This window comes from Galeopterus variegatus, unplaced genomic scaffold, assembly GCF_000696425.1.
Source record: "Galeopterus variegatus unplaced genomic scaffold, G_variegatus-3.0.2 Scaffold4373, whole genome shotgun sequence".
Classification (NCBI taxonomy): Eukaryota; Metazoa; Chordata; class Mammalia; order Dermoptera; family Cynocephalidae; genus Galeopterus; species Galeopterus variegatus.
This window is the reverse complement of record NW_007730484.1, coordinates 37,953-49,378: the sequence shown is the minus strand read 5'-3', so window position 1 is coordinate 49,378 and position 11,426 is coordinate 37,953. Positions and strand designations below refer to the sequence as shown.

General features: G+C 58.1%; 1 protein-coding gene across 1 annotated transcript in view; it reads left to right on the top strand.

Moving 5' to 3' along the window:
* Window positions 1-7,700, top strand: part of PHF2 (PHD finger protein 2) — a 103,518-nt gene extending 95,818 nt beyond the window's left edge. Inside the window, exons 19-23 of the mRNA XM_008587407.1 lie at window positions 819-1,096; window positions 2,968-3,063; window positions 3,668-3,777; window positions 4,835-5,189; window positions 6,075-7,700. Of these exons, the coding sequence (XP_008585629.1) occupies window positions 819-1,096; window positions 2,968-3,063; window positions 3,668-3,777; window positions 4,835-5,189; window positions 6,075-6,163 (928 nt within the window). The 3' untranslated portion in view covers window positions 6,164-7,700. The remainder of the gene's footprint in view (window positions 1-818; window positions 1,097-2,967; window positions 3,064-3,667; window positions 3,778-4,834; window positions 5,190-6,074) is intronic.
* Window positions 7,701-11,426: the final 3,726 nt, after the last annotated feature.

Below are 11,426 nucleotides of genomic sequence, written 5' to 3'. Positions count from 1 at the left end.
CAGGTGCAGGTGTGTGCAGGTGTGGATGCAGATGTTGATGCTGGTGTGGGTGCAGGTGCAGGTGTGTGCAGGTGTGGATGCAGATGTTGATGCTGGTGTGGGTGCAGGTGCAGGTGTGTGCAGGTGTGGATGCAGATGTTGATGCTGGTGTGGGTACGGGTGCAGGAGTTGATGCAGGTGTGTGTGTGCTGGTGGGGGTACAGATATAGATGCTGGTGTGGGTGTGGGCGCGGGTGAAGGTGTGGGTGTGGAAAGAAGTTGTGGGTCACCTGGGGCGAGTGTGTGCCATGGGAAGGAGAGCGCTGTACTGCCCATCTCAGATTGGCAGATGGGAAAGTGCCCTGGAAGATGAGGGGACGGAATGCTCTGGGCTGGGGCAGGGGTCAGGGGTCTGTGTCAGGGAAGGAGGCGCAGGGTGCACTGAAGAGTGCACAGAAGCAGCTGGAGTGAAGAAGGGAGGTGGCTGAGTCTGCTTGCCAGCTTTAAGGCGGGAGAGGCCAGTGCGTGATCATGCGTGGACCTGGACCTTCCCTCCCATGTGCCGTCCTCCCATGTGTCTCCTCTCCATGCCCCATCTCTGTCCCAAGGCCTCCAGCCCTCCCTGTAGAATGCGGGCAGATGAGCAGAGGGGGTCCGCTGGCCTTTTCCATGGGGAAGTCGTCAGCCCACAGCCATCCTCTCCACTCCACGCTCTGTGCTGCCTGCCCAGGCCAGGACTTTGTTCAGGCCACAGGCCATGGGCTGAATGCCATGGCCCGCGTGCCCTGGGCTGTGGGCCGTGGGCCGTGGGCTGAGTGCCTGTTTCTCTGTGCCCCCAGCCAGCCCCCAGCCTCCCCCAGCACGCAGGAAGCCATTCAGGGAATGCTGTCCATGGCCAACCTGCAGGCCTCCGAGCCCTGCCTGCAGACCACATGGGGTGCTGGCCAGGCCAAGGGTGGCTCACTGGCGGCCCACGGTGCCCGGAAGAGCAGGGGTGGTGGCAGCAAGAGCACAGGCAAGCGACTGCTGAAGAGGGCCGCCAAGAACAGCGTGGACCTGGATGACTACGAGGAGGAGCAGGACCACCTGGACGCCTGCTTCAAGGACTCGGACTATGGTGAGTGTCACTGCTGAGCGGTGGGTTGTGCCCACCACTGGAAAGACCTCTCTGAGGACAGGTGCTGTGCCAGTTGGGAGCTCACCCCAGGGTCCTGCGGAGCCAGGCCCCTTTTTATTTTGAGGTATAATTCACAGACCATAAAACCCACCCTTTAAAAGTGTGCGATTCAGAGGTCTTTAGTATACTCAGAGGTGTGTGTAGCCTGTAAGTCTGTTTTAGAACATTTTGTCCCCCAAGAAGGAAGCCTCGTCCCCATTAGTAGCCCCCCCCGCCCCCCTGGTCCCTGGCAGCCACCGTTCTACTTTCTGTCTCTATGGATTTGACTGCTCTGAGTCCCTCATGTAGGCGGAATCACACAGTATCTGTCCTGTTGTTACTGGCTCGTTTCACTTGGCATAATGTTCTCAGTGTCCTTCCGTGTTGTAGCATGTGTCAGAATTTTCTCCCTCTTTAAGGCTGTGTAGTATTCCATTGTATGGGTGGACCACATCTGTGTGTCCGTCCACCCACAGATGGACTTTCTGGTTGTTTCCACCTTTGGCTGCTGTGACTGGCTGTGGAGCTTCGTGCACAGGTTTCTGTGCGGACCTGAGCTTCTGTCGCCCTTGGTTGTATTCCTAGTGGGGCATTGCTGGGTCATAGGTTTCTGTATATTTTGCCTTCTGAGGATGCCCAATGGATTTCCATGTGGCTGAGGCATTTTGCATTCACAGGACTTTGAGACCATCATGTCCTCCCTGTCTATCTCTGTGTAAAGGAGAGAACGGAGGCCCAGAGTGGCTCTGTGGCCAGCTCCTGAGGTCAGGCAGTGAGCTAGGCACCAGCATGGCTCTGGCCTCCTGCCCTGGGGCAGCCCTCTCCTTCCACCAGAGCTGACCAGCCTGGCTCAGGCCAGGCTCTGAAGACCTGCCTCCATGCCTCGACCTCCACAATTTGGGGAATGTCCAGGTCCCCACACCTGGTGGAGCCGGCGCAGGTACACTATTCCCAGGGCCAGGCCTGTGGCAGCTCACACAGTGGAGAGCCTGCCTTCAACACCCATTCCGATTGTCAGAGGCCGAGCTGAGGCCACTGGACTTGGAAAGCTGTGTGTTTGTGCCACCAACCCCCCAGGGAGTCCTCCTGTGAGTGAGGCTGGCCCTGCCCCACATCTGGTGGACAGATTTGGGCTTCGCAGTGGGGCCTGCCCTGGTTTGACAAACAGACCGACAGCAGAGTGAACTCCTGTTTCCTGGGAGGGTGGCGCTCCAAGCCTCTGCCTGCCTCCTCCAGGATCATGGGTTGGGCCGCCTCCTCCAGGACTCACTGGACAGGTCTGGGGGCCCTTCAGAGCCCACACAGCTCCATGGATGTTAAAGGTTTCTTCTTTGATAGCAGCAAAGACTTTTCACCCAACAAAACCTTTCCTGGAGCCTCAGAGTGTTTCTCCAACGGGAGCTGAGATGCCCCGGTTTGACTGGGGGGCCCCATCCCTTCCTGGTCTCCCCACTCTCCGCTGCAGCTGCCCCCGAGATGGGGCCTCCATGGGTTTCAGGCTCTGTGAACACTGTACAGATGGCGAGAGAGGCAAGGGGCTTATGGGCACCAGGGCCAAGCTGGGGCAGACCAGGCTGCCCAGGCATATACAGGTGCCTCTTATATGGGGAGTCCTTGCCTCTCCGGACAATTCCTGAGGCTGCTGTACCCATGCTTGGGGCGTCCACACTGCAGGCATCTTCTGTTGCAGCCAATGGAGGCACAGCCACCTGGCAGGCCTTAGAACAAGCCCTGGGGTCACCAGTCAAGAGGGTCTTCCAGCCACCTGCTGCTCCCTCCCATGGCCGTGGCCAGCAGCTCAGCGGCCCTGTCTCTCCTCTGCCTCCCCTTAGTTTACCCCTCACTGGAGTCCGACGAAGACAATCCTGTCTTCAAGTCCCGGTCAAAGAAGAGGAAAGGCTCGGATGACGCTCCCTACAGCCCAACAGGTAGTGCTGGGGGCTGGGAGTCCACCCGACACTACCGTGGACTGCCATGACCTCATCTGCCTATACCCCTGGCCCCGGAGAATGTGGGCTCATCTCTGTGCCTGACCTGTCCTGATGACTGGGCTGGGACAGTCAGCGGCCTGCGGGAGCATGATCGGGATTCTTCTTGCCCAGACGTGCTTCTATGCAGCCCTCACTTGAAAGCTTCACCCCTGTGGGCTGGCCCCTCCTCTTCGGTTTCCTCCTCAATGAATAGTTCTGTGGGGGTCACCTTTGTACCTGGTGGAGGGAAGGTCACCTTCATGGTGGCCAAGGGATGCCTGCCCGGCAGCTGGTGGGGTGGGGGCCTTGTCTACCTTCCATGATCCCCCCCCACCCTCTCCCATCTTGCTGGGCCTCCTGGGCTCTGTCCCATGGACCCCTTGGTTGGTGGGGCATCTGCCCCTGCCCCTTCCCCTGTTGTGGCTTCACATCGAGGGAGCCTGGTGCTTGGGGTCCACTTGGCCATGGGGACAGGCCGTGGTAGGGGCCAGGGAGCCCCCAACTAGGAGGGGTGGACAAGCACAACTGGCAGCTCGAGGGGGCTGGCACTTCTCTTCTACAGCGAGGGTTGGCCCGTCAGTGCCGAGACAGGACAGGCCCGTGCGTGAGGGGACCAGAGTGGCCTCCATTGAGACTGGGCTGGCAGCCGCTGCAGCCAAGCTGTCCCAGCAGGTGAGGAAGGGTGGGGGGATGGGGAGACACACTGCAGCCAGGGCCCCTTTTCCCCGACCTGGGCTCAAGCTCCCCTAGATGCCTCTGTCCCTCCACCCCCATGCATAGCCTAACTGGGCTGGGTGCTGTCACAGGCTTAGGGACATTTGACTGTAGAGTGCCGCACGCCTCCAGGCCCCAAATTCCCTGAGTGGGTGCAGGGTAGCTGGGAGTTGACAGCCTGGGTCCCTGACACTGGACAGTTGTGTTCTTGCTGAGGCTGAGCTGTGCTCCGGTGCAGGGCTGGTTGCAGCCCGTCGGCCGACAGCCCCTCTAGGAGGGCCGCACCCTTCCCCGGGGGATGTCGGCATTTACAAGTAGTTCCCACAGCTGTGAGCCAGGGTCCGTCTCTACCTGCTCTTTTCTTCCAATCTCATTTGCCACCTTCATCTCTGCCCAGCCCAGAAAGGGAGAGTCCTGAAGCCTCAGGTGCCCCCACACCAGGCCTGACTCCTTTTGGGCACCCAAGAAAGTTACTTAATAGGCTCAAAGTGAATATTCCTTCCGAATTGAGAGACCTGTGGCAGTGCAGAGTGGGTGACTGGCGGGGGGGACCCGTCCTGTACAGCGGCTATGTGAACACAGACTGAATGGGAGGCTGGGCCACTGCTGCCCAGTGCTGGAGTCATGTCCTGGTGCGTCCCCAGGTCCCAGGGCAGCTCAGGTTCAGGCCTTGATCCCCTGCTGCCCACACGGTTGTGTTTGAGTGCCCACCGTCCAGAGAGGGGAGCACAGTGGCCCCTCCCCAGGCTTCAGCACCGTTCTGGGGGGCCTCGTAGTGGCTGGATGTGGGGCTCAGGTAGGCCCCCAGGACTTGAAGCTCCCCCAGTTGTATAGGAGAGACCTCCTGGGCCCAGGCGTCAGTTGCTCCTGCTTAGCATGAGTCTGAGCTCACCCATGGGCACTGGCCTACCCCAGGGCCTTCACCCGGGCCAAGGCTGTGCAGGCTGGCCCTGCTGTGATGGCCCATGCGTCTGACCCACGCTGTGGTTTATGTGCCCGCGTGCTTTGTTCAAAGGAGGAGCAGAAGAGCAGGAAGAAAAAGTGCGCCAAGAGGAAGCTGACTCCTAACACCACCTCCCCCTCAGCCTCCGCCTCCGCCTCGGCCTCCACCACCTCAGCCTCTGCCACGCCGGCCTCCACCACCCCGGCCTCCACCAGCACGGCCAGCAGCCAGGCCTCGCAGGAGGGCAGCTCGCCTGAGCCCCCGCCCGAGTCGCACAGCAGCAGCCTGGCCGACCACGAATACACAGCAGCCGGTGCCTTCACTGGGGCCCAGGCCGGCCGCACCTCGCAGCCCATGGCCCCCGGGGTCTTCCTCTCCCAGAGGCGGCCCTCGGCATCGTCTCCCAACAACAACACTGCTGCCAAAGGTACCGTGCCTTCCGGAGGGAGCCCTCGGGGCCTCTGCCCTTCCTTGCCCCTGCCAGGGCCCTGGGCAGCCCTAGACTCTGCTGTGGTAGAGGACAGCATGTTGCCGGGGAGGTTCTGGACCCCAGGACAGCAGAACACTGCGGCCCAAGTTCTCGTCTTAGCATCAGTGTGTCCTGTGGCACAGGGCACAAGCATTTGCAGCTGACCAGCTTGGTGGATGTGCTCTGTCAACGGGTAGCTTCAGAAATGGGGTTACACATCAGGCTTGGGGCCAGAAGGGGAGTCTCTGTTTACTGTAGCTTTAGGTCCCTGTCCTCAGCTTTGGGGCTGGATGTGGAGTTGGGGCACAGTTAACTCTGTGTTGTGGGCTGGGAGGCACCGAAGGCAAGCCAGGCTGACTGCGGGGTGGCTGGCTGGTCCCACAGCCTCCCCAGTGTCTTCATCCCCAGCCCCCCTGATGCTGTCCCCTAGTCCTCGGTCTGCCCGCACCCTGGCTGTGGCCCCAGCGGCCGTAGAGATGGTGTTGGGGTGTTGGGGTATGGTTGCTGGCAATGGCGGGAAATGGCCTTGTTGCCAGGAGGTGGGGCCTGGGGAGGCCTCAGTTCTTAGTAATGCCGTCCCCCCAAGACCATGTGTGAACACCCACCATGGCCCCTTGTGGAAGCAGCCTCTGAGCTGGATGCTTTGTAGACAATACGGGGTTTGTGAGGGGTGCTGAGCCCAGAGCTCAGGCTGCACAGGCCCATCTCACAGAGCGGGGTGGGGGCTCGTGGGGCATGGCTGGCTGCCCCGTCAGTGTCAGTGGGACTCCCCCAACCCTGCAGGCTGCTCCTCTTTTCACTCCCTCATCTTCCTTTTTTGTGTCCCTTTCCCCACCCCCTTAGGAAAACGTACAAAAAAGGGCATGGCCACCGCCAAGCAGAGGCTGGGGAAAATTTTGAAAATTCATCGGAACGGAAAACTGCTCCTTTAAAGTTTGGAAAGCCAGGACCCTTCTGCTCCACTCAGGACCCCCCGGAGCCCCACTAAAACATCAGCCCCCCAGGAGGGTGGCCGAGCTGCCTCACCTAGGGAGGGCCTCGCCTCCTCCCAGCCACCACTCCCCCCAAATGAGCGTCTGTCCCTTCAGCGGGCAGAGCAAGCTGAGTGCGGCCGTCCCTCGTTTTGAACATGGACGTCCTTTCTCAAGTTACTTAGAGTGACCAGTTCTCGAAAAGCAGCCCTGCCAGTTTGAGGACCATTCCAGTTTCAGGACAGCCTCCAGGCACCCCTGAGTGTGGGTGTGATTGCAGGGCCTCTGCAGCTCTGCTGGCAGCGTGAGTCCTTCGAGGAAGGCAGAGTGAGCCAACGCTCACAGCCCAAGAGTCTGAGCTGGCCACAGGCTGGTAGCCTCCAGAGGCTTAAAAAAAGGCAAAGAACACAGAGAGAAAGGAGGAGCAAGCGGGATGTTTACGTGCCCCCCTTCTCTTCCTGAGTGATTCTCAGACAACTGCAGAGAGCACTCAGCCACCGAGGAGGGAAGGCAGCCCTAGGATCCCCGGCTGGCAGGTGGCAGGTGGGGTGGTAGAGGGTGTCTCACCCTGAATGCCCATAGGCATTTCTTGGGTGCACTAGGACCGACAGCCGGGTTAGTGTGTTAGCAGGTGGGGGAGCCATTGTAGGGTTCCCAAGGAAGAGCAAGGGCTCAGCCACGTCTTAGGGTCCAGGGGACCCAGGCTAAGCCACGTGGGGGAGCCCCGTCTAGCCTGCTGGCTACACTCTGGAGAAGCACTTCGCAGCCAAGTCACCCCTGCCCTGGGACTGGTGGGGCAGGGACAGTGGCCGGGCAGTCGAGCACGTGTGGATGGCGCTTCTCTGTTCTCCCGTGTCAGCGTGTGGTGTCCCGAGCATGGGTTGTACCTGGACGGTGTGTCCACCCATCGACGTGGAGGGGCTGGATTTGTTTCTCAGGCAATTCTGTATTTTAATTTTAGATGTATTTCCTGAAGCATATTTTTCATAGAATGTAGCGTGTAAATAGCTTTTTAAATAACTTCTTTTTTATAAGAGTAAAAGTATCTTTAGGAATTTCTTTCTATAGAGTCCTTCATTAACATTTATACGAGTTTTTTGCTGAGTATGATGGACAGTTGGGTTCTGATCCTTTTTCCTTTTCCTTCTTTCCTTTTATTATTATTATTATTGTTGTTATTTTTATTTTAGAAACTAAGGTATTGCCTGAAAAACAAGTGATGTCTGTGCAGCCTTATACTCTGTCTTTACAGAAGCAAACAGTACTCAAAGGATCTATTTCAGACACATTTTGAAGATGAATCTTCACCTTTAATACCAGCTCTTTGTTTCCTTCTTGGAAGATGAGGGATCGGGGGATACAGTTATTTTACTAGCACCTTGTGAAGTGTTTCCGTGTTTTGTGATGCTGTAATTTATTAATGTTTGTAGCTTTTTATATTTGTACATTTCTTATGAGCTTTGTTTATATCCCCATTACCTGGATGTTTCGTCCATGAGGAGAGGCAGCTTCGCCGAGGCCTTATCCACTCCCACTTGTCCTGTTGGGAGGGACACAGTCCCCAGGGCCCGAGGCTGGGAGGCGGGAGTCTCGCGGGGCCCCAGGCTTATTCAGAACCCGTGTTTTTAAAGTTTCCTTTACCCTGTCCTTGTTGAACATTTATATAATCTAACCTGGGCATCAAGCTGTTCTCTCTCTCTCTTTTTTTTTTTTTAATTTTATTATTATTATTTTGGCAACATGTACATTTCTAACAAAGTTTATTGTGGCTATTAAAGTGTTTTATTTCCCAATTCATATTACTCTTGTATCGAGTCCATGAGGTCTAAGGTAACTTAGACCAAAGTTTTAAAAAAGTAAAAATATTTCAGGTTTTGTACAGAACTATGTCTGTGTCATTTCTGCCTCGTTCACAGCTGTCGCTGCCGTCCACCCCGGCAGTGGGGGCGGCGCAGGCTCCTGGCTGTGGGGAGGGCCAGGTTCAGGCCGCCAGTGCTCCCCATGGGAAGCCTGGGGTTGCACCTCACACCTGCAGTGGTTTAAGCCGGCCGGCAGGAGCAGGCGGAGCAGATCCTCAGGGGCCATAGGAGAGACAGCCCTTGAGACCCTGGCTCTGCTGTCCCCAGCCCAAGGGTGCCCTCCGGAGGCCTCTAGGGATTTCTTACACACTCACAGGTGTGTGGCTTAGTTGAGTGCGCACATGTGCCAGCACCTGCTGGACCCCCAGAGGCACTCAGACGTGTGCAGGGTTCTAGCCTAAATCTCGAGTTATTCACAACAAGCAAATGGAACAGTCCCCACCCCGGCAGGTGTACTACAATGATACAAGGAGAGGGAGGGGTGCTGGACGTGGGGACGGGGTGACTATTCATGGTGTGTGACAGTCAGGGCTGCAAGGATACAGGTGGGGGTGATGGCAATGGTGGATGATGGATGAAACAGCCATAAGAATAACCGTGGGCCATGCAGGTAGCATGGGCACGTGTAAGTGCAGGTCCCAGCCCTGCAGGCACGTGGGGTCTCACCCTGTGATGGGAGCTGGGCATAGGGAGGGCTGCAATTCCCAGATAAGGAGCTGGAGACTGGGAAGGTTGGCCGAGGCCGCCCAAGGTTACATAGTTTGCAGGTAGCTGAGCCATGATTGCACCCACTTGTCAGCACCTTGAGCAAGCCTGTATGTAGATTCTCTTGAGGGAGACCCCGAGCAGAGAGCCCACAGCGCCGACTTCTGACCACACAACTGTGGGATACCAGTAGCTGTTGTTTTCAGCCAGTATGATTGTGGTGATTCATTATGTGCCATTTGTCATGCAGGACAGAAGACTAATGCATGGCATCACCTTGGGCAAGTCCCTTCTCTCTGATCTTGGGTTTCTCCAGTCCCAGCTGGATGTTCAGGGGAGACACCCCAACCTCACACCTTGGCTGAGCCCCAAGAGGCTCCCCTGCAGGGCCTTGGGGCTGCAGAGTGGGGTGGGGGTCCTGGTGCTGCCACCAGGTTGTGCCCTGGCCCATGCTGGGGCTGCCCAGGCTGCAGGGCATCTTGGATATCATTGGACTCAAACAAGAGCTGCGTGGCCTCTGCCCACCCCCAGGCCTAGCAGTCACACTTGCCTGCCAGCTCGCTTGTCCCTGCCTTGTGGATCCCCTGGGATTGCTCACACCCTCAGACCCATAGCAACCGGGAGGCTGTCCTGTGCAGCCCCCTCCAGGCCCAGGCTCTGGACCGCCTCACCGTGCTTAGACTGGCTGGGCTCTTGAGCCCTGTATCCTCACTGCTGAGCTGTCTGGGTGCTAGTTGGGTCCACCCCACCCAGCATCACTGTCAGGATTGTTGGGGAGCTGGGGGCCCTGGGCCCGGGAGGGGCTTCCTGAGGTAACCCAGCATCTCCCAGGCGCTGCTCTGTCCTGCACTGCACTCCTGCCAGCCTTGGGTTGCGTGGCCCTCCTGGGTCTGACACTTCGCCCCACCTCGGTGCCGACAGCCGCTGACAGTGAAGTTGGGAGGATGAGGTCCACACTAACAGCTGGGCCGCCTCCCTCTGAGGGCAGGCTAGGGAGGGCCAACTCTGGAGGTCCTGGCGAGCCCACCATGGAGGTCCCCACAGGGGTAGTGCAGCCTATTCTTACAGACAGCCTGGCCCAGTCAGCCAGGACCCTCCCTTCATCTGTGCCTCCATCTGCTTCCATGAGCTGCAGCAAGGAGCCCCTTTCCTCATCCTCTGGGGTCCTCTCTTTTGCTTTCATCAGGTGTCTTAGATCCCATGATACACGCAGGCCAGGAAGGGGGCCTCCAGCAGCAACTTGAGGCCAGAGGACCCACACCCGGAACTTCAGCTTCCCACATGGCAGATCCACAGACGTTGACAGCCACGGGATGCGAGGGTCTGAGGACTCAGATAACTGAGACCCTCCATCCCCTCCCTGAGTCCTGTCCTGTCTGTCCCCAGGTGTCCCAACACATAATACCTGTGAGACACTGGGATCTGGAAACATCCTTCATTTCTCAGCCCCTTCATGGCAGGTGGCTAGCCGTGGTTCCGCCCATCAGGCTGTGAGGGTGAAGCATCTGGGGCAGTTGGGGGGCCACAGGATGCAGTGGCTGGGTCCTCAAGGTGCCACTCAGAAGACAACCGCCCTGGAGAGCACTGAGGGCAATTAACTTTGTGTGTTAAGCCTCTGAGGTTTGGGTCTGTTGGTTCCTGAAGCACCTCCTAGCTCTGCCTGAATGGGGCCAGCACCCTGTGCCATGGTCATGATGTGAATAAACAAATTGCCCCTTAACCAGCTTTCCAAAGTTCGGCTGTATTCCACAGTCATTTCCTGAGTGCCTACTGCGTGCCTGGCACTGCGTGGAGAGCTTTCCCCAGCCTTCGCTGAGGCCACGCCATCCTGGGTTGTTGTCAGCCCATTGCCAAGGAGCCCACAAGGTGCAGGACACGGTGTGGGTAAGTCAGGCGCCAGGTGTGAAGGGCAGGTTTGAGAGGCTGCTCGGAGCTGACCCCAGGGAGATAGAGACGTTTTCAGTAACATGAGCAGAAGCTCGGGTAGCAGCCAGACCCTGAGTGGTCAGACTGGCCCCCATGAGCTGGATCGAGAAGAGCGAGCTGGCCTAGGGCAGGACCCATGTTGGGGCAGGGGGTGTGGGATTTGGCAGGCCCTGGGGGGCCCCTGCAGTTTGCAAGCCGATGGAGGGCCTCCCGCAGCCCATCCCCTGCCATGTGCCTATCATCTCCATGCCTGGCGGGGAGCTCAGCCACGCCGGCAGCTCAGTCTGTTCTGCATGGTCCTGCCTGTCTAGGTGCCCAGGTCCTCGGGCCCCCAGCTGGTGACCCAGAGCCAGTGCCTGGGCCTGCAATGGCAGAAAGGGTCCAACTCCCGAGCCTGGGGGCAATACTCATAACCACCACAAGGGGGCAGGGCAGGGCCGGGAACAAGGTAGACAATTGCGGGAGGTCACTGATGGCCTGGGCTGGGCGGGTGCTGGGACGCAGGGGCTTATGACCGACGGGGACTGCAACTAACATCGCAAAAAGAAAGAATGCTGTGAGTGCTGGGCTAGAGAGAGTGAAAGTCAGATCAGCCTAGTCATGCGCTATTGACGCGCCACAATCTGCTTTAAGCACCTGCGTCTGTATTACTTTTACGCCTCACAATTACCCTCTGAGGGAGGTCCTGTGAGCATGTCTATTTTACTGATGGGGAAACTGAGGCACACAGTCTC